Below are 25,777 nucleotides of genomic sequence, written 5' to 3' on the forward strand. Positions count from 1 at the left end.
TTAATGGAGTGGGCCAATTTGAACAAATTGAAGATCTCTGCAAGTAAGACCTGTTTTATGGTTTTTAAGAAACAATTTGATTACGACAGACCTCCAAGAGTTCTTTTAGGTGGAGTTCAAATTCCTTATGTTGCTAAAACTAAGTATTTGGGATTAATCATAGATGACAAACTTTCCTTTTTCCCACATGTTTCACACCTAAATGTAAAAGTAAGACACTTTACAGGCTCCGTTGCTAGGATTTCTCGTAAAGAGTGGGGATTGAATAAGAGGGTGTTGTCATTGTATTATAAGACTATTTTTCTCCAGATAGTGGCATATGCGGCTGTTGTTTGGTTTTCTGTGGTAACTAAAACTAGGATTCGATCGAAACTTTTATCGCTTCAGCGCTCATGTTATTAACTTTATTGAAAGTACCTAGAACAGCGTCTACAAACGCCCTACAGGTAATTGCTGGTACCATGCCATTGGATTTATTTATTGTCTACAGAGGGTTTTTGTACAAATTGAAAAAGGGTACATCAGTAACGTTTTTGGATATCACAATTGATTTGGAGAATAATATTAAAGAAGAAAAACAACGAATATGGAACAAATTAATGGATTTATGGCAGACCAGATGGGAAAGTGGTGATGTTGGAGCTGTGACGAGGAAATATATTCCCCAGGTGAACTATGCATTGGCAAAAACCATGCCATCTTGGTTTACGCCTTCTATGTACACTTCTTATTTGTTAACAGGACACGGCTCACTTAGGGCCAAATTATATGAGAGAGAGTTGGAGACAGATCCTTTCTGTACATGTGGCGAGCAGGAGACTTGGATGCATGTAATTTTTTTTATGTCGGGAGTATGAAGACCAAAGGCGGATTTTGATGGCGCATATTCCTGACTTATCATTTGATACAGTGCATTTGCTTATTGCAAATCGTGACTGTTTTAATTTATTTCAGGAGTTTTCAGCTGCTGTTTTTGCAAGAAGAACTGTTCTCAGAGGCTTTCTTCAGAGGCAAACCTAGTGTCTTAATTGTCTTCATGGAGTTTCACTATTTGTTTCTACATCTGGCTGGCGGCTAGGGTGCTGGACCTGATTCATGGTGTTGGGTCTGGTGCTCTGGTTGGTTGTCTTTTGTGCTGCGATCATGAATACTCCATTCTGGATTCTGCCGTGCTGGATCAGATTCATTGCGTCGGGTCTGGTGGTCTAAAGGTTCTATTATCCATGGCGTACAGTTGGAGATTGATGGATAGTACCGTTATTGGTTTTGGAGGTTCCAGTGCATGTGAAACAGCAGCTGAGGAAATATTCAGTTGAACTGTGATTTTTGAAGTTTATAGTTGTGCCATCCAGACTATTGAATATTATTGTTGTTTTATTATATATATATATATATATATATATATATATATATATATATATATATATATATATTTTTTTTTTTTTTTTTTATTATTATTATTATTATTTTTTTTCCCTGCTGGCTCCTTGGTATGGGCAACCCGGGGCACGGGATTGCTGGCACTCACTGGTATTGCACTACCTCCAGTGGGTGCGGGATTTCAAGTGCGAATAGCGCTACAGTAAAATCAGACTCGGGTAATTTAACATACTTTTTAAGGACTGCTTTGTAAAGACTATATATTCCCAAGTTCTCAAGGTAGATTTGGGCTTATGCCTGGGAGCTACCCTGAATAAGAACACACTTACACACACACACGAGAGTTTAATGTTTGTCAGAGCATATAATTATATGTAAATATATCTTGTATATAAATCATGTATATACTTTTATGTACATAATGTTGAGACTATATTGTGTGTAATTAATAAACGAATGAAAAAAAAATGTCTATAAATACTATAAATACCAGCAAAGGTGCAATAACTAGAAAATTTCTACCCAACATACGGCTGGTATACCCGAATTATCCACCGTGGCTCTCACCAGGACTCTACACCACCTACCTGCTGACGGGACACGGGGCCATTAGAGACAAACTACAAGGATTTGGACTGAGTGATACACCGTTCTGCCTCTGTGGTGAACGTGAAACGTGGGAGCACCTAATGTACAGTTGCCCACTATATGAGGACCTCTATTGCAGGTTCATTACTAGAACACAGATTAACCTCCGTAATCAAGAAGACCTTGCCATAACTGAAGTTTAGCATTAGTAGAGGCATTTGATGCAAGAAAGCAAGCTTATGCAGCATCAGCCAAAAAAAAAAAAAAAAAAAACCCACTTCCACTTCACCCCTCTGTTCGTTCCAAATACCTGTCCAGCTGAGCCTTAAACTTATTTAGGCTGTCAACCTCCACCACAAGGGATGGAAGTCTGTTCCACCAACCAACCACCCGCTGGCTAAAGGCAAATTTCCGCACGTCTATCCTACATCTGTCTTTCCTCAATTTGAATTTATGCCCTCTCAGGTGATTTTTCTGAGCTAGAGGAAGAATCCCATCAGCATTGAGCATGCTTAAACCATTCAAGGCTTTATACACCTCTATCAGATCACCTCGCTGGTGCCTAGTCTCCAGACACTGTAATTTGCAAAACTTAAGCCTTTCTTCGTAAGAGCACCCCTTTGTTCCATTCACTAATCTTGTTGCCCTTCTCTGTACTCGTTCCAGCAGCTCTACATCCTTCTTGAAATGAGGCCTCCAGACCTGTATACAGTACTCTAGGTGTGGCCTGACCATTGCCTTATACAATGGAATAATCACCTCCTTATCCCTGCTGGAAAAATTCCTGTATATCATTGACAATACTCCATGACCTACTCTTGCAGCCCGTCTGCACTGCTCAGAGAACTTCATATCTGCCTGCACAACCACCCCCAAGTCCCTTTCATTCTCTACCACTGTCAGTGTAGTACCACAGAGTTGATACGTTGCTCTGGGGTTGCTGTTTCCCCATGTGTAGTACTTTACATTTGTCAATGTTAAACTTCATTTGCCACCTCTCAGCCCATCTGCTCAACCTTTCCAGATCCTGTTGCAGCAGCATAGTGTCAGTAGTGTCCTTGACAACCCTGCCAACCTTTGTATCGTCTGCAAACTTGGACATTAAGCCCGATATACCATCATCAATATCATTTATAAATACAGAAAACAATAATGGACCCAACACTGAGCCCTGAGGGACTCCACTAATAACATCAGTCCACGATGAGCAGTGTCCATTGATTACCACTCTCTGTCTTCTCCCCCTCAACCACCCCTTTATCCATAGCAGCAATTTGCCTCCAATGTCACACTGCTCCAATTTGTGTAGCAGTCTTCCATGTGCAACAGTATCAAAAGCCTTTCTAAGATCCAAGTATATAATATCAAAGTTATTCCCTGCATCCAGTTCTTTTGTGACTGCATCATAGTATCCAATCAAGTTGGTCAGGCAAGACTTCCCCTTAACAAAACCATGCTGTGTCTGAGCTATAACTGAAGTCTTGTCTAAATGATCCTGGCAGTGCTTCTTTAACCAGTGCCTCCATTAATTTTCCTGGAACAGAAGTTAAGCTCACAGGTCTATAATTACTTGTGTCAGCCTTTGATCCTCCTTTGTGAATTGGGGTCACATTTGCACATTTCCAGTCTATGGGTACCTCCCCCGAGTCCAAGGAAGCTCTCATAATTATGGCTAAGGGTTTGCTTACTTCCTTTGCTGCCTCCTTTAATATAACTGGATAGATCCCATCCACCCCGGGTGCCTTTCTTGTGCTTATCTTCAACAGTTTCTCCTCCACTTTACTCCCAGTTATTTCAAGATTCTGTAGCTTACTGCTAGATTTGAATACACCTCTGGCATTCCCCTCGCTAAGTTGACACATACAAGGCATTCGCGCAGCTGGCCCAGGACCTCTTCACAAGGAGAAGGACGCTCCCACAGCCTCAACCACTGCAGTAAACAACCATGCCGTGCAGGCCAGCAGAATGTCTACACAACCACGGAAACCTTCCCAGATACTACCATGCAAGGGCTCAGAGAAATGACTGCAGCACATTGCAGCCACCTAGCCATATGGCGATCTGGGCTGGCAACCTTGACCAGCCTGCTTTCACTCCTATTCCTTGGCGGGGGGGGGGGGGGGGGGGGGAGATGGCTTGCTGTCTTCTCCTCCTCCTGCCATCCCCCTTTCCCTCTGGTGGGGCATGGGCATGCCCCACTGACTGCAGGGGCCATCTACCCTATCGGCCCCTTATTTCTCTTTCTTCCCCCCAGCCTTCAGTCTCCCTACCCTTCTCTGATTATACACCGCGAAAGCCCCAAGCATCCAAATTTAAATTAGCACCAAAATTATGGCCCGCCCCATTAGGCCTCTAGAACTTGTCATTTTAGCGTACAACCCCATGGTAATTTCGGGGAACAAACCCCACATACTATCTCGTAATAGCGATTTTGCAACTATACCACCACGATCATTTTTTTTTTTTTTTCTATAGGACCCAGCCGCTGAAATCCCAGGAAATTAGGCGGCAGGACCTGCCAGAGTATAATAAATTTCAAGGTACACCTGGCCAGCCTCCTCGTTGGCACAGTACGGACAACGCCGGGTCCCATCAGGGGCTCGATGGCCAATAGGCCAGAAGAACAATGGGCACAACACATGATCCACACACCTAAATCTCTGGCCTTGACAGAGTACTGTCCCTCGATACAGTGAACACTCACGGAGATGGGAGAAATTCCTGGTGCCGTTTGGCCCTCAACATACTTTGTACTTTGTCTATAAATACACCCATTTATCTTGGAGCAAAATGTTTGTACAATCCTGCTATCAAGTGGTTGTTCTTTGTATTTGAAATACATAATGCAATAACTGTAATCATACTATTTGCACAAAAACATCAGTATACTAGGTATGGAATATGATATTAATCTGAAAGCACTTTAAAATAGTAGACAATACACAAATCACAGTAATTTTTTTGTTATACTAAAACAAAACTGAAACTACATAGGAATAACATGCTCACTATGCAGTGCCATCTAATGGCAGTTTTAAAGCCCATCACAACCTTTACTGAAATCTAGTAGAAAAGTAAACTTTCCATAAACGGCACACTTTTTCCAGAAATTTTCTGGAAGGTAGTTACCAAGTTTTCTTGAAGATTTCCAGAAGAGTTTACAGCTGTACATATCAACAAGCAGAAATGTTTATTAATCATTAGCTTGGCATTTGGTAGGTTTGTCTGAAAAATATTAACAGAAATATGTATTCAAAAAGTATAACCCTAATGCATATCCAAAAAACATAACTGAAATGCACAGTTAAAAAATACAAATGTGACTGGAATTTGTTAAAAAATGAAGCTTTGCATAAAAATGGCAGGCATGCATTTAAACCAGCAATGGTGGCACCCAAAACATAGCAAAAAAAACAGGGTCACCTAAGAGGTGCTCAACTTTATTTTAATTTTTGGAATTATCCTTAAACATTATCAATATTTAAATATTTTATAATGGATTTTATTGTATTTAAGTTTTAGTAAAAAAATTAATTTTAATACATGCTATGAAAAACCTTTTATTTTAAAAAAAAAAATTAGTTCTGCTGAAAATCGCAAAGAACCATTTTAGACAAAACAAAAACATCAATCTCTTAGCCTCTTCCATTTTCCAGTTTAAAAAACTATTAAGCATGCGAAATTTCAAACATGTGTATATATTTCTGCTTGTTATGTACTGCGTGCATTCAAATTTGCATTAAGGTCTCTAAATTTATTTCTCACAAAATAAAGTATATGCACAGGACTGCTTTTAGTCTAATTGCCAATTAGTTCTGAATGTTTTCAGAAGATGGCAGTACAATGTAGTATGTCACATTGATTGCAGCACCCCTAAACAGTATACTATGTTAATAACACTGAAAATTGCATCCTTCACTTTATCAAGAATATGTTATCTGATTTTTGCTACTCTTTGGGAAAAGTCTAATTGAAATTAAAAATCAATCAGAAATGTCAAAAGTGCATCCTGTAAGCTTTATGGATGTGAAAAATGTTCGTAACTAGAGATGTAAGTGTTGTGAAGGATGCAAGAACAAAGCACATGAACCAAAACATAAAACCAGTTGTTCAGAAGCCAATATCTGCCAGATTGAGAAAATTGTTTTGGGTGACAGATGATCAACAGTGGATGAAGCTGCAACAGCTACAGCCATTTCAGTTGGATCTGTGCACGCCATACTCCATGAAGATCTCAGAATGAGCAAGGTGTCCACTTGGTGGGTTCCAGGGCAGCTTTCCTAGGAACAAAAAGACAACTGTGTCAACTTGTGTGAAGCAATGCTCACTTGAGATGCTGCAGTGGACTGATCTTTCTTTTTCACAATTGTCACAATCAACGAGACATGGGTTTCACCCCTCAATCCCAAAACAAAACGTCAGTCTGTCCAATGGAAGCACACTGATTCACCACTGCCCAAAACGTTCTGTGTTTCCACAAGTGCAGAGAAAATGATGGTTGATGTTGTCTGGGATATTGATGGAATACTTCTTACACACTTTGTACCTAATGGCACTACAGTAACAGGAAACTCACACAAAGAAGTTCTGAATAAAAAGTTCCTCTCAGCACTTCAAAAGGTGGACTGCACTGCTATTCAAAACATCAAAATCTGCCATTCTGGACCGCCACTGAATCTGCCCCATGGGAAAATTCAACAGCAGATTCTTCTTTTGATATCCAGAGCAGAGCTTGTTGCACCACCTTTCCTGTAATCACCTTGAAAGCTACTTTTTAAGTGATTACAGGAAAAATCCAACTTAATATTCAAGTTTATGGTCTTTTATGGCAGTCAAGGATAAAATCACATATTATGGTCTTTTATAGGAAGTCAAGGATAAAATCACAACTGATTTCTTGGATATCCATTCAGTCCCTAATTCTGATCTTAAATTAGAATGAAATTAGCTGCTTTTGAAGGTATATGGCAAAACAGATGGTTAAGTTCCCCCAAAGGCAAAACTACAAGGTATTTGTAGCTGGGGTGAAGTTATATTTTTAACTTCTGTAATCGAACCTAAAGTTACATTTGTAAATCAGAAAACAAAAAAGTGGTTTAATCCTAAGCTGAAGCCATCATACCTTCTCAGTGGGCATGGCTCCATTATAAGCTTCATTGCTTTGTCCTCATCCCAGACAGTGATTGCCTTTGCAGTGAAGCAGGATCTTGACATTACCTTCTCCACTCGAGTAACATGCACTGTTTGCTTGATGTTTGCAGAGCAATCGGGTACGGGACATGATACTGCCAAGGGGGATGTCTTTGTGTGTGCGCGATGCAAGGAGTGTATCGATATCAAGCAACAACTCGGCGTTCTTGTGGGCCTATATGAGAGCTTGAAGGACAGGGTGGATGCCCTCGAAGAAACTAAATTGAGGGGCCCATCAAGCTCTCAGCTGCCCACATCAACGCCAGAGCTTGCACTTGGGCATCGCGTGACACAGAGAACCTCCAAGGCAGAATGCGCTGGTCCCGAAGGAACTAGTAGTTGTTGGTGACTCTATTGTCAGGGAAACGGGGAACATGCTTTGTAAAAAAGATAGGTGGAACAGGACCAGGGTATGTCTGCCAGGGGCAAAGGTTGATGACGTTGTAGAGCGAATATCATCTTTTAAGGGCACAAAAGGTGATATAGTTGTACACGTTGGCACTAATAATATTAAGTGTAGGAGACCGGCAGAATTACTTAACAAGTACAGGTCACTGTTGAACAAAAGCCGAGAATTAGGGTTGAATTTGAAAGTGTCTGCAATTCTGCCCAGACACGATAGGAGGGAGTATATGATGAGAGCCTTGTCGATCAATTCGGCCCTGGAAAGATTGTGCAAGGCTCAAGGGGTAGAATTTTTTTCAGCCTGGACTGTACTTGTTAACAGGAGAGATTGCTTCTACAGGGATGGGATACACTTAAATAGAAAGGGTGCAAGAATATTTGCTGATGCTATCGAGGCAGTGTTAGGTGGGTCGGAAAACTGCTAGCTTGGGGGGAGACAAAGACCAATAGATTGACAGTAGCCACTGGCAGAGGTGAAAGAGATTCTTGCACTGCTTCTATTAGAATGAGCAGAAGCCTGGAAAACAAGATGCATGGTATTTCAGAGACTGCTGGGAGCCATTGCGGTACAAGTAAACACATGGGTTGTGTTAGGGTAGCTAAGAATAGAAACAGGTGTAGGTATACTTGCGTGTACACCAATGCTAGGAGTTTAGTAAATAAATTTGATGAATTTGAGGTATTGCTCAAAACATCAAAGGCAGATATTGTTGGGATATCAGAGACGTGGTGTCACACAGATATAAGGGATGCAGAACTGCAATTTGGGGAGTACAACGTCTACAGAAAGGATAGACAGGATAGGAAGGGGGGAGGGGTTATGCTATTAGTTAAGAAACACATAAAATCCAAGGAAGTGAAGCCAGTCGACATCGCCGGACAGTGCAGTGTTGAGTCAGTTTGGTGTGACATAAGCATTGGGAGATCAAAATTGAGAGTAGGAGTGTGCTATAGGCCTAATGACTCTGATGAGTATAATAAGGAACTGTACAGGGAAATAGAGTGGGCCAGTAAATCAGAGAGTCTTATAATGGGAGATTTTAATTTCCCAGGTATTGACTGGAATTTGGAGGCTGGTTACTCAAACACTAGCAGGGCTTTTGTGGATTTATTGGATGATTGTTTTCTACATCAGCATGTTCGGGAGGCAACTAGAGGGAGTAATACTCTTGATGTGATTATCAGCAGTGATTCTTCATGCATTAAGAATCTGCAGATAAACGAACCACTAGGTGGCAGTGATCACAGTGTGCTGAAGTGGGATTTACTCAAAGAGGTAACTACCATTAGGGGTAAAGGGAAGGGTTATTGCTTCCGTAAAGGCGACTACGATGGACTGAGACAGTATTTAAATTCTATACAGTGGGACCAACTGATGATGTTACCAACAGCAAATTCAAAATGGGAAGCATTCAAAGAACTTATCTTGGAAGCTACTAGGCTTTACATACCAACTAAGAAATATTGTTGAAGGTTTAGGCCAAAATGGATGTCAGATGAACTAATGAGGCATATGGCAGAGAAGAAAAATGCATGGGATACTTACAAATTAACACATGACACAGAAGCCTATGATAGATACAAGTTGATATGCAACCAAGTTACAAAGGAGGTTAGGCAGGCAAAGGCAGATTACGAGAAATCCTTGGCAAGGGATGCAAAGAAAAACAGCAAAGGGTTCTTTACTTATGTTAACTCTAGAAGGAAGGGGATGAATCAGATTGGTCCACTTGATATTGATGGGTCAACTGTTGATGATCCTGCTCAGGTAGCTAACAAACTAAATGAATATTTTGCATCGACATTCACACATGAGGAGTTATTCAGCAAGGGGAATGCCAGAGGTGTATTCAACTCTAGCAGTAAGCTAGAGAATCTTGAAATAACTGGGAGTAAAGTGGAGGAGAAACTGTTGAAGATAAATACAAGAAAGGCACCTGGGGTGGATGGGATCTATCCAGTTATATTAAAGGAAGCAGCAAAGGAAGTAAGCAAACCCTTAGCCATAATTATGAGAGCTTCCTTGGACTCAGGGGAGGTACCCATAGACTGGAAATGTGCAAATGTGACCCCAATTCACAAAGGAGGATCAAAGGCTGACACAAGTAATTATAGACCTGTGAGCTTAACTTCTGTTCCAGGAAAATTAATGGAGGCACTGGTTAAAGAAGCACTGCAGGATCATTTAGACAAGACTTCAGTTATAGCTCAGACACAGCATGGTTTTGTTAAGGGGAAGTCTTGCCTGACCAACTTGATTGGATATTATGATGCAGTCACAAAAGAACTGGATGCAGGGAATAACTTTGACATTACATACTTGGATCTTAGAAAGGCTTTTGATACTGTTGCACATGGAAGACTGCTACACAAATTGGAGCAGTGTGACATTGGAGGCAAATTGCTGCTATGGATAAAGGGGTGGTTGAGGGGGAGAAGACAGAGAGTGGTAATCAATGGACACTGCTCATCGTGGACTAATGTTATTAGTGGAGTCCCTCAGGGTTCAGTGTTGGGTCCATTGTTGTTTTCTGTATTTATAAATGATATTGATGATGGTATATCAAGCTTAATGTCCAAGTTTGCAGATGATACAAAGGTTGGCAGGGTTGTCAAGGACACTACTGACACTATGCTGCTGCAACAGGATCTGGAAAGGTTGAGCAGATGGGCTGAGAGGTGGCAAATGAAGTTTAACATTGACAAATGTAAAGTACTACACATGGGAAACAGCAACCCCAGAGCAATGTATCAACTCTGTGGTACTACACTGACAGTGGTAGAGAATGAAAGGGACTTGGGGGTGGTTGTGCAGGCAGATATGAAGTTCTCTGAGCAGTGCAGACGGGCTGCAAGAGTAGCTCATGGAGTATTGTCAATGATATACAGGAATTTTTCCAGCAGGGATAAGGAGGTGATTATTCCATTGTATAAGGCAATGGTCAGGCCACACCTAGAGTACTGTATACAGGTCTGGAGGCCTCATTTCAAGAAGGATGTAGAGCTGCTGGAACGAGTACAGAGAAGGGCAACAAGATTAGTGAATGGAACAAAGGGGTGCTCTTACGAAGAAAGGCTTAAGTTTTGCAAATTACAGTGTCTGGAGACTAGGCACCAGCGAGGTGATCTGATAGAGGTGTATAAAGCCTTGAATGGTTTAAGCATGCTCAATGCTGATGGGATTCTTCCTCTAGCTCAGAAAAATCACCTGAGAGGGCATTAATTCAAATTGAGGAAAGACAGATGTAGGATAGACGCGAGGAAATTTGCCTTTAGCCAGCGGGTGTTGGTTGGTGGAACAGACTTCCATCCCTTGTGGTGGAGGTTGACAGCCTAAATAAGTTTAAAGCTCAGCTGGACAGGTATTTGGAACGAACAGAGGGGTGAGGTGGAAGTAGGTTTTTTTTTTTTTTTTTGGCTGATGCTGCATAAGCTTGCTTTCTTGCATCAAATGCCCCTACTAATGCTAATGCTAACATCCTTGATTACAGAAACAGACTCTTAACAGAATTAAATCTTTAAATTTTCAACCTATCCAGCAATTGGTCAGTACGCTAGTACTCCAGTTTAACCTAACTGGATAACTTCTCTAGAATTACAACTGGGATGGATCAAGATATGACTCTTACACCTGAAAGATAGGATTTAATCATCCTACCAGATAACCTTTCTAGCAACCATGAATGTGATATATCAAGTTGCAACTTTTACCACTTATTTCACAGCTGCTGCCACCTTCAGCAGTGAAATTACTAATATAGATGTTTTGCCATACAACTTCTCTTTCCTGAAGGATCACTTCCACTTTGAACTACCATACTGCAGGTTTGGCTCTCTTCGGGATAGACTTTCTTCCTGTGAACAGTACAGTGACTCTTAGCTGTGACCCTACTTCTTAGCTGCTGCCATCTTCAGCAATGAAATTACCAGTATACATGACAGATCCTTTATTTCATGCAAATGTAATATTTTCTGCAGAATCTCTCCCACTGTGACTTACACCACTGCACATGTATTTCTCTCCAGGATAGATTTTCTTCCCGTGAACAGTGCAGTGATTTTTACCAATTACTTTTCAGCTGCAGCCTTTGCAGTGAAATTATCAATAGATGACACATTCTTCACACCATGTAACTTATCTTTCCTGAAGGACTTCTCTTGCCCTGGCTTACATACACCACTATGTGCAGGGCTCTCTCCAGATAGAATTTTTCCTGTGGACAGTGCATCTTTTATGCCGCAGGATATATTTCTGGAGGCCATCCCAGCCAGTGTCTTCTCCAGCAAATCTCCATGGAGTTTCTTTGGCTGACTACCACTTTCAAGACGCCTCCGTAGCCAGGTGGGCAGGAGCAGCAGTGCGTAGCACATGCTTCTTGATTAGACTGGGGTTCGAGCCCGTGACCACCAAATACGAAGGATGCAGAAACGTCAGGGAATGACCACCGCATATCCCCGGAGCAATATGGCCTTAGTTGCTAATGCTCCTAAAATCCAAATAACAAACAACAAATACCACTTTCAAGCAAACACTGCCAGCTGAGACATTACATATCCTGCTTACTTTTGTAAAATAGATCTATTCAGCCAAGCAATGAAGCCATTATCTCCTTGTGGTGCTTATATAACAGCACTGCTTCCCCATACCTTCCTTTAGGGTCCCACAGCCTACTAAAGGCTTCATATCTCTAGTTTTTGCCTGGGCATGCCCTCTGACATTGCCAACTTTTTGGGCCTGTCCCTGATCTTGTTATGGCTGATGTATGCCAGCCCAGTGAGTGTGCCTTGTGCCTCCTCGATCTCTGGTGCTGTGAGATGGGATGGCTCCATGCAGTCCATTTACTGTCTGGACAAGACCCCTGTGCCATTAGATGGATGCTAGGAGGTTCCTCCCTTGGAAATTGAGACTCCCAGTAACTAAGTGGCCAGATGAACACACTCCGACACATAATTCATGATCCACCACACATAACTTCACATGCGGCCTTTGCATAGTTTGCATCATCGGTAACACTAAATGTGGTTTTGTGGGTTACACTAACACGTACAAGATTACAAATAAATACAAAATAAAAAGTCAGGATAATTATGCAGTCAGATATGAATTGAGACAAGCTGCCAGACCTGTGGGGTTTTGTCAATAATATTCAAGAACTTGGCTAGTAGGGATAAAGAGGTGATTTTCCTATTTATAAGTAAATGGTTAATCCCCATCTTGAGTGCTGCATACAGGCCTGGAAGCATCATTTATGGAATGATGTGGATCTGTTGGAGCAGATGCAGAGAAGATCAACAATATTACTGAGGGGAAACAAAAGAGTGCTCTTAACAAGAAAGGCTTCAGTTCTGCAAACTTCTGCATCTGAAGACTACACTTTTGCAATGAGATCTGTGTGCTTAAGGCTGAATGGTTCATGTAACCTCAATGCTGATGGAATCCTTTCTCTCAGACTATGCACGAGAATGCATAATTCAAATTTAGAAGAGTTGGTTACAGGATAGATGTAGAGAAGTAGGTAGTTTTAATTAATTCAAGGAAAAACTAGACAGTCTTTTAGAGGGGATGGACAGATGATATGGAAAGTGTTAGTATTTTTTTGGCTGACACTGTATAACCTTACTTTCTTGCATCATTTGCCACTTCTAATACCATACATAAATCATAGCATGGATTTATTAAGGGAAGATCATGTCTGATAAATCTTAATAGCTACTAAGATGCAATAACAAAAGAACTGGATGAAGAAAATTTTGATATATCCTTATATTTCAGTCAAGTTTTTGACACTGTTCCACACAAAAGAGTGCTGTGCAAATTTGGGGCAGTGTAGCATTAAGGGGCAAGCCACTGCTATGGCTAAAAAAATGGTTGCAAATAAAAAAAAAAAAAAAAAAAACAGAGGATAGTTATAAGTGGGCACTGTTCTTGGACTAATGCTATTACTACAGTTGGCCGACCGGGCTAGCCGGGTGGGTAAAGTGCCTGCCTGGCAACCCAAAGGTCACGGGTTCAAATCTCGCCTGGGGCTTGGATCAAAGTACTGCAAAAACCTTGGGAGGTGCATTATGGCCACAGAAGCTGATGCGCCAACAACTACCAAAAAAAAAAAAAAATTACTACAGTCCTGCAGGGTTCAGTGTTGGGCACTTACTATTTTCAATATTTATTAACGATATTCATGAAGGCATATCAAGCATTTAGAAGTTATAGTATGTCTTAAAGTACTGTTTTATTGGACTAAATTCAAAACTAGCAAAAGCTTAAATTTCCAGTACTCACCTTTGATCGATCTGTAACTGTTATGGTTTTAATAATAAGAGATGGCTAATTTTGAGGTGATTGGTTTTTAAAAAATTAAGGGGATGAATAAGTGGTAATTATTATGAAACGGGATTAAAATATGCGCAAGGAAGTAGAAGTGCACTAACTCCGTCCTTGGTTGTCGTGAAGTTGATTAAAGTTGAAATTCTAAATAGTGAATAAGCCAATAGTCGTAACGGTGGACTTTCGTTAAAACGTCTCAGTTGGCAAGTTAAGTGAAAGGGAACGCGTACTGTATTTAAGAAGAATTTTGTAATCCCGTGATGCACTTTGCTGCTTGCGGGAATCTCAAATCGGTGAGATTCCAAACCAGAGAAAGATTGAAGGGGAGTTTCGCATTTAAAATGTTTAGATCGGAGTGGCGACGGAACCATTCTATAACGAGGGCTTCGTATTGCAAGATTTTGTAATTGTTTTTTTAATTTTAATATGGTGATAGCTGAATCAACTAGGGGGGTATGGTTGTTGGAGTGTACGTGTAAAGTAAGTTCAGTGCTGGATCGTCCCATTCTGTAGCTATTGTAGTGATAATAAGCTCTTGTATTAGATGACTGGGTTGAACCGAATTTGGTTGTAGTACTGCCAATGTAACAGGCATTACAATTTTGTTGACATTTAATTAAGTAAATAATATTATTCATTTCGCTTGTTGAATATTTATGTGTTTCTTTATATTTATTGAAAAGCGATCCAAGTTTATTGTAGGTAGAAAATATAAGTGTAAAGTCCGTGCCTGCAAATATTTGCCGAAATTGTCCTGCAAGATTACTATCGTAAGGGAGAACGAGACGTGTTTTGCTATTTGTAATGCATTTTATAGGGTTATTAATATTATTTTTTACGATGGAAATAGTGAATTAAGTGTTGTGTTACGTTGAATTAAGTGTTGTGGGTAGTTTCTGGCTATGAATTTTTTTGTGAGGTATTGTAACTCTTTGGATAGGTCTTCTTGTGAGGTGCTGTATTTAATGGCATTGTGGATTTGGTTGTAGAGAACAGACTTTTTTACGTTAAGAGGGTATGTGATGTAAAGTGTAGGGATTTCCCTGTATGTGTATGTTTTCTAAAAATCTTAGTTCCTAGTTTAATACCTGTTTTACATATGGTGAGATTGAGGAAGTTAATTTGTTTAATAGTTTCTATTTCGAGTGTGTATTTTAGTCTGTCGTGAATTGAATTAAATTTTGTGAAAAGGTTATCAATTATAGTTTTATTTCCTATTATGAGCATATCATCAGCATATCGCATGTATAGCTTTATCTCAGAAGGATAAGGTTGTAGGATCTGATTTTAAACTGTAGCTAAGCAAATTTCAGATAGGGGGCAGAAATGCCTAAGCCCATTGGTAACCCGAATGTTTGTTGGAAAATCTTATTATGAAATCTAAAATGTCTGGTGTCTAATAGTAAAGAGGTGAGTTCTAAAATATTGTTTATAGAAAGGGAGGTACGGTTGATAAGAGTATTGTTAGTGGTTAAGTATTCACGTAGGGCTTGTGAGGTAAAAAGTATATGTACATTGGTGTATAGTGATACAACATCAAAGGATGCTAAAATGTCATCGTCAGTGATTATTGTAATATTAATTTTCTCAAAGGCTTGGTTGGTGTTACTGATTTTAAATTTAGAAAAAACTGGTAAGGGAGGATATGATTTTAACTAGAAAATTTTAACCAAACTACGTAAACCAGGCCACCCTCTAAGACCGATAATCTCTTTCAGTAAATCCGCCTTCGCAAACTTATCTTCCTTTCTAGTTAAAATCATATTCCCCCTTACCAGGTTTTCTAAATTTAAAATCAGTAACACCAAACCAAGCCTTTGAGAAAATTAATACTACAATAATCACTGACGATGACATTTTAGCATCCTTCGATGCTGTATCACTATACACCAATGTACATATACTTTTTACCTTACAAGCCCTACGTGAATACTTAGCCACCGACAATTCTCTTATCAACCATACCTCCCTTTCTATAAACAATATTTTAGAACTCACCTCTTTACTATTAGATGCCAGACATATTAGATTTCATAATCAGATTTTTCAACAAACATTCGGGTTACCAATGGGCTTAGGCATTTCCGCCCCCCATCTGAAATTTACTTAGCTACAGTTGAAAATCAGATCCTACAACCTTATCCTTCCGAGATAAAGCTATACATCCGATATGCTGATGATATACTCATAATAGGAAATAAAACTATAATTGATAACCTTTTCACAAAATTTAATTCAATTCACGACACTAAAATACACACTCGAAATAGAAACTAATAAACAAATTAACTTCCTCAATCTCACCATATATAAAACAGGTATTAAACTAGGAACTAAGATTTTTAGAAAACATATGTATACAGGGAAATTCCTACACTTAAATCACACTACCCTCTTAACGCAAAAAAGTCTGTTCTCTATAACCAAATCCACAATGCCATTAAATACAGCACCGCACAAGATGACCTATCCAAAGAGTTACAATACCTCACAAAAAAATTCATAGCCAGAAACTACCCACAACACTTAATTCAACACTATTTCCATTGTGAAAAATAATATTAATAACCCTATAAAACGCATTACAAATAGCAAAACACGTCTCGTTCTCCCTTACCATAGTAATCTTGCAGGACAATTTCGGTGAATATTTGCAGGCACGGACATTATACTTATTTTTTCTACCTGCAATAAACTCGGATCACTTTTCAATAAATATAAAGAAACACATAAATATCCAACAAGCGAAATGAATAATATTATTTACTTAATTAAATGTCAACAAAATTGTAACGCCTGTTACACTGGCAGTACTACAACCAAATTCGGTTCAACCCAGTCATCTAATACAAGATCTTATCATCACTACAATGGCTTCAGAACGGGACAATCCAGCACTGACCTTACTTTACACGTACACTACAACAACCATACCCCCCCCCCCAGTTGATTCAGCTATCACCATATTAAAATTAAAAAACAATTACAAAATTTTGCAATACGAAGCCCTCATTATAGAATGGTTCAGTCGCCACTCCAATCTAAAATTTTAAATGCGAAACTCCCCTTCAATCTTTCTCTGGTTTGGAATCTCACCAATTTGAGATTCCCGCAAGCAGCAAAGTGCATCACGGGATTACAAAATTCTTCTTAAATACAGTATGCATTCCCTTTCACTTAACTTGCCAACTGAGACGTTTTAACGAAAGTCCACCGTTACGACTATTGGCTTATTCACTATTTAGAATTTCAACTTTAATCAACCTCACGACAACCAAGGACGGAGTTAGTGCACTTCTACTTCCTTGGGCATATTTTAATCCCGTTTCATAATAATTACCACTTATTCACCCCCTTAATTTTTTAAAAACCAATCACCTCAAAATTAGCCATCTCTTATTATTCAAACCATAACAATTGCAGATCGATCAAAGGTGAGTACTGGAAATTTAAGCTTTTGCTATTTTTGAATTTAGGCATATCAAGCTTATGTCTAAGTTTGCGAATAATACAAAAGTTGGCAGACTGGTTAATGGCAGAAATCAAGATGTATTACTGCAACAAGACCTAGAAAAATTAGGCAGATGGGCTGAGAAGTGGCAATTGAAGTTTAATATTGGTCAATGCAAAATACTTCATACAAGCAGAGTAATCTAAGAATAACATACCAAATGGGTGGTATGACACTCAAGGTGAGAATTTAAGAGATATAAGGAGTAATTGTACACACCGACTGCTAGAAGAACTCAGGCATTTTGTCAATGATATACAGGAATTTTGCCAGCAGGGACAAGGTGATAATCCCATTCTATTGGTTTGGTTTGGATTTTATTGGCGCATTAGCAACTAAGGCTATAATGCACCAAGACCATCCCATTCCCATTCTATAAGGCAATGGTTAGGCCACATCTTGGGTACTACATACAGGTCTAAATATCTCATTTTAAGAAGGATGTGGAATTGTTAGAATAGGTACAGGAAGAGCAACAGGATTAGTCAATGACACAAAAGGTACTATTACAATGAAAGTCTTCAGTTCTGTAAGCTGCACTAGTTGAAAATCCAAGCACTGCAACTGTGAGGAGACCTGATTGGAATGTTTAATTCAATTAATTAAAGTATTCCTGATTGGAATTCTTTAATGAATTGAGTAAATTAAATGCAGATGATATTATAACTCCTTCGAAAACACACACATAACAGGACAAAAATTTAAATTGAAAAAGGACAGTTGTACAAAAATTTTATTTCAGGCTGATTGACTGTTGGAACAAGATTTCATCTGGTGGAAATGAATATTTTGGATAAATTTAAGGAATAATTAGAAAAATTATTAATGGGATGGATAAATGAGGTGGGTAGTTTTTTTTTTTTTTTTTTTGGCTGATGCTGTATAAGCTTGCTTCCTTGCATTATTTTCTCCTAAGACTTTCCCCACTGACTTGAAATAAAAAAGAAATAACAATAAAAATTATTTAAAATTTTTTAAAATATTTAATATTTCCAAAATAGGAAATTAAATCAAATGAAATGTAAACTGGATGAATGAAATTTTAACTATCTAGTACCTATGCTTCAGGCTGTAATAAACCTTGTTAATGAACTAAAATCATGTGAAGCATATTACTGGGTAATATTTAATAATTAAAGAAAATTACTTAAAAAAATAAAAGTTACTGTGCTAACCTTACACTAAAAATGTTGTAAAATTAATAATAATAATAATGGAATATTATATCTGTAAACACTGATTTTGGTTTGATCTGGCATTTAATGGGGCCTGGGCACCTAGGACTGTGGTATCAGGTAAATACTGCAGTCTGAAAAGAGTTTTACTTGAATCCTTTTAACATATTCACTGCCTTTACCCATATAAGTGTCAAAAGGCCCTATAAACAATGTGGCATATAAGCATTCAAAATGTGCTGTAATGCTATGAGCAATCATTCTTAAGCAAGGACCATAAAAGTAAAGGCACATGATATTAACAACTACTCAAATATTGTCACACTGACTGAATTCTTTACAACAATGCTTGGCTTTCCTTTGTAGCCTTGGCACATAGTTTTATTTGTTCTTTGCATGTGTTGATATTATGTACATGAATAAAATTTTTATAAAATTTTAAGATTTGTTCTGATTTACAGCTCAGAACAAAAGTGTTGGCTTTCAGCTATGAATTCTAAACATTTACTTCTCAACCATTATTTAAAAATTTTAAGAATGCTGATGTCAGAATGTGATGTTTTACAACATTCTGAATATTACAACTCACTGGATGCCCTCTCTCAAATATAGGTGGCAGCAAACATGATAAACATTATGTTCTATCTGTTCTATATTTTATTATTCAGACTAACATTATTACAGTTTATCAGTTTAACACACTGACAAATGAAAAAGAGCTATAACCTGCTCTGAAAACAAAATGGCTGCAATGAAATATGAAAAAATAAAATTGTGTAAAATAATGATTTTTTCTTATTTCAATATAAGATGTAGGTTAAAATCTCAGATTGCTTAAACTCTTTCAATTAACTAACAAAACATTACCTCCAGGATCCTTACCTTAAAATACTTCAGAATCTTTTGTACAAATTAACATAAGTACCTTTTTCTTTGTTATAAATTATATTCTTTAGAAGCACATCATTGTGGCAGAACACTACTGGTGATCCTAACTGACTAAGATGATCTTCCAATATTTCAATTTCAGCTTTCAAATTAAATTTATCTGGAACATTACTTTTATATCTGGAAAATGAAAAAAAAATTATTCTTCAGTAGATAAAACAACTGTTTAATTCAAACTGACATTTTAATTGTTAATGAAATTATAAAAATCAAAAACAGATTTACTGTTCCTATTTTTTAAATAGAACTACATTTTTAGTTTATATGAAATTATTTTTATTTTACATGAAACTGCACTTTTATTATTATATTCCGTTTAATCAGAATACATGATCATATGTCAGCTAGTAAATACTAAGGAAATAAAGAGATCATCTTATAGTCAATAGTCACATATTTTGGATAAATGTTGGATAAATAATGGATAAATGTTGCTACAATAGATAAAGGGATGGCTGAGTGGGAGACAACAGAGAGTGGTAATCAATGGACACTGCTCTTCGTGGACTAATGTTATTAGTGGAGTTCCCCAGGATTCAGTGCTGGCCCCATTATTGTTTTGTGTATTCATCAACGATATTGATGAATAATCAGGCTTAATGTCCAAGTTTGCAGATGATACAAAGGTAGGCAGGGTTGTTAATTACAGTAAAGACAGTATGCTACTGCAAATGGATCTAGAAAAGTTGGGCAAATGGGCTGAGAAGTGGCAATTGAAGTTTAACATTGACAAATGCAAAATACTGCATATGGGCAGTAACACAAGAAAAACGTACCAACTCAGGGAAGTGGAGAGTGAAAAAGACCTGGGGGGGGGTAATTGTGCAGTCAGATATGAAGTTTGCTGAGAAGCACAGACAAGCTGCCAGAGCAGGTCATGGAGTCTTGTCAATGTTATATAGGAATTTTGCTAGCAGGGACAAGGAGGTGATTATCCCGTTGTACAAGGCAATGGCCAGGCCACACCTTAAATACTGTGTACAGGTCTGGAGGCCTCATTTTAGGAAGGATGTAGAGTTGCTAGAATGAGTACAAAGAAAGGCAACAAGATTGGCGAGGGAAACAAAGGGGTGCTCTTACCAAGATAGGCTTAAGTTCTGCAAATTACAGCACCTGGAGACTAGGCACATGCGAGGTGATCTGATTGAGGTGTATAAGGCCTTGAATGGGTTGAGCAAGCTCAATGCTGATGGAATTCTTCCTCTTGTTCAGATTAAGAACCTGAGGGGGCATAGATTTAAACTGAGGAAAGAGTTGTAGAATAGATGTGCAGAAATTTGCCTTTAGCCAGCAGGTAGTTGATTGCTGGAACAGACTTCCATTTCTTGTTGTGGAAGTTGATAGTTTAAATAAATTTAGGGCTGAGCTGGATAAGCATTTGGAGTGAATAGATGAATGTAATGGGAGAGGATTTTTTTTTTGCTGATGCTGCATAAGCTTGCTTTCTTGCATCGTATGCTAATAAGGCCACTTATTGTTTGAAATATGTGAGAGGTTGCAGTTTTCATCATCCTGAACTAGTGTGTGTGTGTGTGTGTGTGTGTGTGTGTGTGTGTGTGTGTGTGTGTGTGTGTGTGTGTGATTTGTACAAAATCTTAAAAAGTTACATTAGATTATATTTCTAGCATTGTTAGCAGGAATTTTTAGTGAGTCTTGATTGTATGCCAAAATTTCCAGTACCAAGCCTTTTGAAAGTATCTACAATTATGAACAGTATTAGTTTATTTTAATGTTTAAAGTTTACTGCTTTAAATTATAAACAGCATCATATCTAGTTAATAGGGTTTATTATTTTATTTTTTTGTTAGTATTGTTAACTTCTATTGTTAAATGGGAATTTTTTCAGTGATAATTCTATTCTTTGTTCTGAGTTCTTTAGACAGATAGAAATTAATTTCCTTAAATAGAATTAACAGTTTATAGCTTTATGAGATTTAAATAGTTTTTGTGATTTTGGAACCTTTATTATTTGTTAACTTATTATAGCAATAGTGTTTAGCGCTCAGAAAGATAACATAACTCGCACACCAGTAAGAATGGCATAAACCCAGAAACACTGCTATTCCTAATTTCTGTGTTTTTATTGTCTGGTAGCTTTTGATATAAGTTGTTTCTAACATGTAACAGTGCTTAGACAATGAAGGAAACTGAACTATTAAGAAAAGGAGATGATCTAGAAAATGACCTGTTGATGGACACTATTAAGTTAGCATTCGTATTAGCATTGGAATGTTAAGTAAATGTGTGACTGCAGACAAGAGTTTGACTCAGAAAGCCACCACAAAATATTGGCTGCCATATGCAGTTACAAGGAAGATGTAAACTTTTGTTGCAGATGGCTATGCCAACTATAAAAATAAAGTTATTTACTAAATGTAAGATGCCAAGTGTGAACAGCTCATTAGGTGGAACTGTGATCAGAAGATTTTCTTTTTTCCATTCAAAATTCTGGATTGATATCATCAAATATTACAGAAATCATAAACTGGCCCATGATTAAAACAGGTTGCTGACTGCTGCTTTAAATGATATTGTGTTTTGCTGAAAGGAAGCAAAGAATAAAAAGTGACTGTGGCAACTGGAAATACATTAGTACTTATCTTGCTATAAAGAATTTTGAATTTTTTTTGAAGTAGGCAATAGTACCCTCCAGAACATATTTTAAGGTGTATAGTGAAAATTAAAGAGTATAGCATTTGGTGAACATTCACCAAATATTATTCTAATTTTAACACCAACAAATAAAATTTTATAAGAAAGTTTACAATTTATAACAATGACATTTCAGTGCTGGTAGCATCATTCTACTGGATGTGTCATCTAGTTGACAGTTGGAAGAACTTCTACTATCAAGCCAAAATTTAACCTAGCCTGGTGTTCCTAATTCCTAACCTTGGATGTGGATTTCTTTTTTTTGATTTTTTTTTTTTTTTTTCAGAAAATAATATGAAACTACTTTGAAATAATATGAAATACTATGAAACTATAGTACTAACTCCCAACATTTACCACCATGCCTTGTCTGTGATATTTGTATCCAAGTTGATTGCAAATTGAAGTGAAAGTTGGTCATAAAGGTCAAAAATAAGGATCCAGTTTAATGTTCAGGAGTAGTTCGTGTAATCAGTAAATTTGCCTTGATGTGAAAATGTGCTTTCAGCCAGAGAGTAATTGATTTTTGGAACAAACTTCCATCTGGTGTTATGGAGGTGAGCAGTTTAAATAAATTTAAAGAAAGATTGGATAAATTATTTGAGAGAATGAACACATGACATGGGTAGCTTTTTTTTTTTTTTTGCTGATGCTTCCTAAGCTTGCATCATTTTCCACTATTAACACTAATTCCTTTTCTAGTAATTACTTTTTTTTTTCTCTCCCATTTCTTTCATTTATGTTACTTTAAAATTTTTCTATCAAAGCATCATATTTGGGAGGGATGAGAGGATATCTACATCTTGATTTTATCACAAATACCAGAGATAAAGATACACATGGAACTCATTTATCCATTAAACTACTGGTTTAACGATCACCAATATGCTTATAATACTGTGATTTACAATATCAGTTATTCACTGGCAAAAAAAGTATCAATTATTTCATTTTGTATTTAAAAGCCAATTCAAATTCTGCTTAATATAAACTATTTCTGGTTGAGATTTTTCAAAATTATGCAAGATTTATCTTTGTAGACAAAACTGAAGGTCAATATCACAAACAGATATATATTCAAATGTATGGTTTTGATAATACACTATCTTCTTTGGCTTTCCATCAAAGAGCAATACAATTGTACAGGTGACCCCCGCTTAATGCTGATAATTCGTTCCGGAGAAACAGAGCGCTAAGTGAATCCGCACTAAGCGAGCGTCGCATTCCCATAAGGTAACATATGTATTTGTGAGTTGCGGTCAGAGCCATAGGATATTTCCTAATCAATAATAAAAGGTAGTGAAAAGATGCACAAATGTTATTCAAAATATTTAATATTCAAATATTTGTACATATAAAATATTCTGCATTACATACGTATATAATTATGTGGTAACTACTTGCGTATCAAAATTAAACTTAAAATTCCAATTAAAATCAAGAATTTAACTGATCTAAATTGATTTTAATTGATTTAATTTAATTGATGAATTTAATCATGAAAAATGTGTCGATTTTGGTTTGTACTTTGGCCCTCTTCCTGGTAAACTAAAAGGGGTTTTAATTTTAAATCCCCCGCAGCATTACCACCCAACAATAAAGCTTTGAAACCTGGCATGTTTTTTGCTTCTTTCAATATGAAACTTCTTTTAGGCATTCGTTTCCAAAAAAGTCCTGCTTCATCTATGTTAAAAACTTGTTGAGAAGTATAACACCCCTCTTCAATAATTTTAACAAGTTCTTTTTTGAAAGTTTCGGCTCCTTGATCTGCATTTGCGGCTTCTCCCTGGATTTTAAATCTATTCAACCAGCCCTTACTAGTTTTAAATGGTTCAACATTTTTTTTTTTTTTTTGGTAAGTTTTCTTCAGTTCATCATATAGGCTAACTCTCTCTCTCTCTCTCTCTCTCTCTCTCTCTCTCTCTCTCTCTCTCTCTCTCTCTCAGATTTAACTTAACTGAATTCTGCATTGGATATTATCTTCAATAAAATTAGTTAGTCTCACCATTTCAATCGTAATAGCCAGCCTAGCCCTAGTTGCTTGCAGTGGAACAGCTCTGTCTTTCCCGCTGCTAAAATTAACTCCTTATTTTTTTATAATTGTTCTAACAGTTAAACTTACCAGTCCTAAATTATGGCACACATCCACTTGAGGCACCTCCGTAGCCAAGTGGGCAGGAGTAGTAGTGCATAGCACACGCTTCTTGATTAGACCACTGCATATCCCCAGAGCAATATGGCTTTAGTTGCTAATGCTCCTAAAAACCAAACAACAACAACATCCGCTTGTTGTTGACCGGAATCGATTCGCTTCAAAACGTCTTTTGATTTTCAAATTCAGTCTTTTTCTTACATTTATAGTCTTTATACTGCATACAGACGTTGCTTTTTCATTCTTATCCGCCATTATTAACTCTTCGAAAATGTAACTGCATTGGTTGCATTAATTATGATACAATGTTAGGGTAAACTGTCCTTGTTGTTATTTGGTTTTTAGGAGCATTAGCAACTAAGGCCATATTGCTCCGAGGATATGCGGTGGTCATTACCTGACCTTTCCGCATCCTCCATATTTGGTGGTCACGGGCTCAAACCCCGGTCTAATCAAGAAGCGTGACACACTGGTGCTCCTGTCCACCTGGCTTCGGAGGCACTGGGTAAACTGTCCGTTACACACGCTGTCTAATACAATACCGAGTGATGACTAGACTTCGGATAAATGCATATAATGCAAATATTACAAGCAATATACGTGATAATTTTTTAAAATGTTGATCTTGGAACTACGTAACAAGTCACTGTACCGCAATTAAATTAGCGTGTGAGAAAATTTCACTGAGCATGGGAAAATTTCTCAGTCGGCGTGGGAAACGTTTTAATGCTGTTTTGCTATTCATTTTCAACCTATCGACTCCATCAAATGAAACGATTTCATTAAATATGCCAAAAATGCAATCTGTAAAAGAGTGTTATAGTGATTTGTGACAGCGTTATAGTCAGATACGGATTATAATATAAGAACAGCATTTTAGCGAATAAGCGTAAAGCGAACCGTGTTATCATGAGGGCCTCTTCAAACAGGCCTCTGAGGTTGGGTATGTTCATATTGTAGTTTTAAATGTTTTTCACCAACCTTATGTAGAAATAAAACACAAAGAAAACGAAAACTGGAATCTTGGTAACTATGTATTTATAATAAATTATATTTGTCTGTATTTACAATAAATTATATTTAACTTTACAACTAAAATATATGAAATATACATATAAAATATACATTAAAATATACTGGGTTAAGAACAATAAAATACATTAAAATATACTAAATTAAAATCGATAAAACCAAAGCTTTCGAAGGCTCCTGCCTTCTTCTTCAGCGGTATTTTCTTTGTTCTGTGGTGCGTCTTTAAATACCAGCAGGTTCACGGTACTCATCACGTGTTTCATTCCCACGTGTTCCGTTCTCTTGTGTTATGGAACCGGAAGTGGCTCGAGAGTGGGTCATGTGGAACCGTTCATCCCTTCTGAGGATAGTAGCCTCAAAGAGGGGATGGATCCGCATTCCTCTATCTCTATTAATGTTGACTGTGGAACAGATCTGCA

The 25,777-nt window shown here is 37.7% G+C and overlaps 1 protein-coding gene across 5 annotated transcripts in view; it reads right to left on the reverse strand.

Moving 5' to 3' along the window:
* LOC150077498 (ethanolamine kinase 1-like) overlaps nt 1-25,777 on the reverse strand; it is a 131,029-nt gene that overhangs the window by 40,781 nt on the left and 64,471 nt on the right. For all 5 annotated transcript variants that reach the window (XM_090385610.1, XM_090385609.1, XM_090385612.1 and 2 more), the window contains exon 4: nt 19,500-19,642. In XM_090385610.1, the coding sequence (XP_090241736.1) occupies nt 19,500-19,642 (143 nt within the window). The remainder of the gene's footprint in view (nt 1-19,499; nt 19,643-25,777) is intronic.

Source organism: Mastigoproctus giganteus, chromosome 12, assembly GCF_048544385.1.
Source record: "Mastigoproctus giganteus isolate SK-2022 chromosome 12, ASM4854438v1, whole genome shotgun sequence".
In the NCBI taxonomy this organism is placed as follows: domain Eukaryota; kingdom Metazoa; phylum Arthropoda; class Arachnida; order Uropygi; family Thelyphonidae; genus Mastigoproctus; species Mastigoproctus giganteus.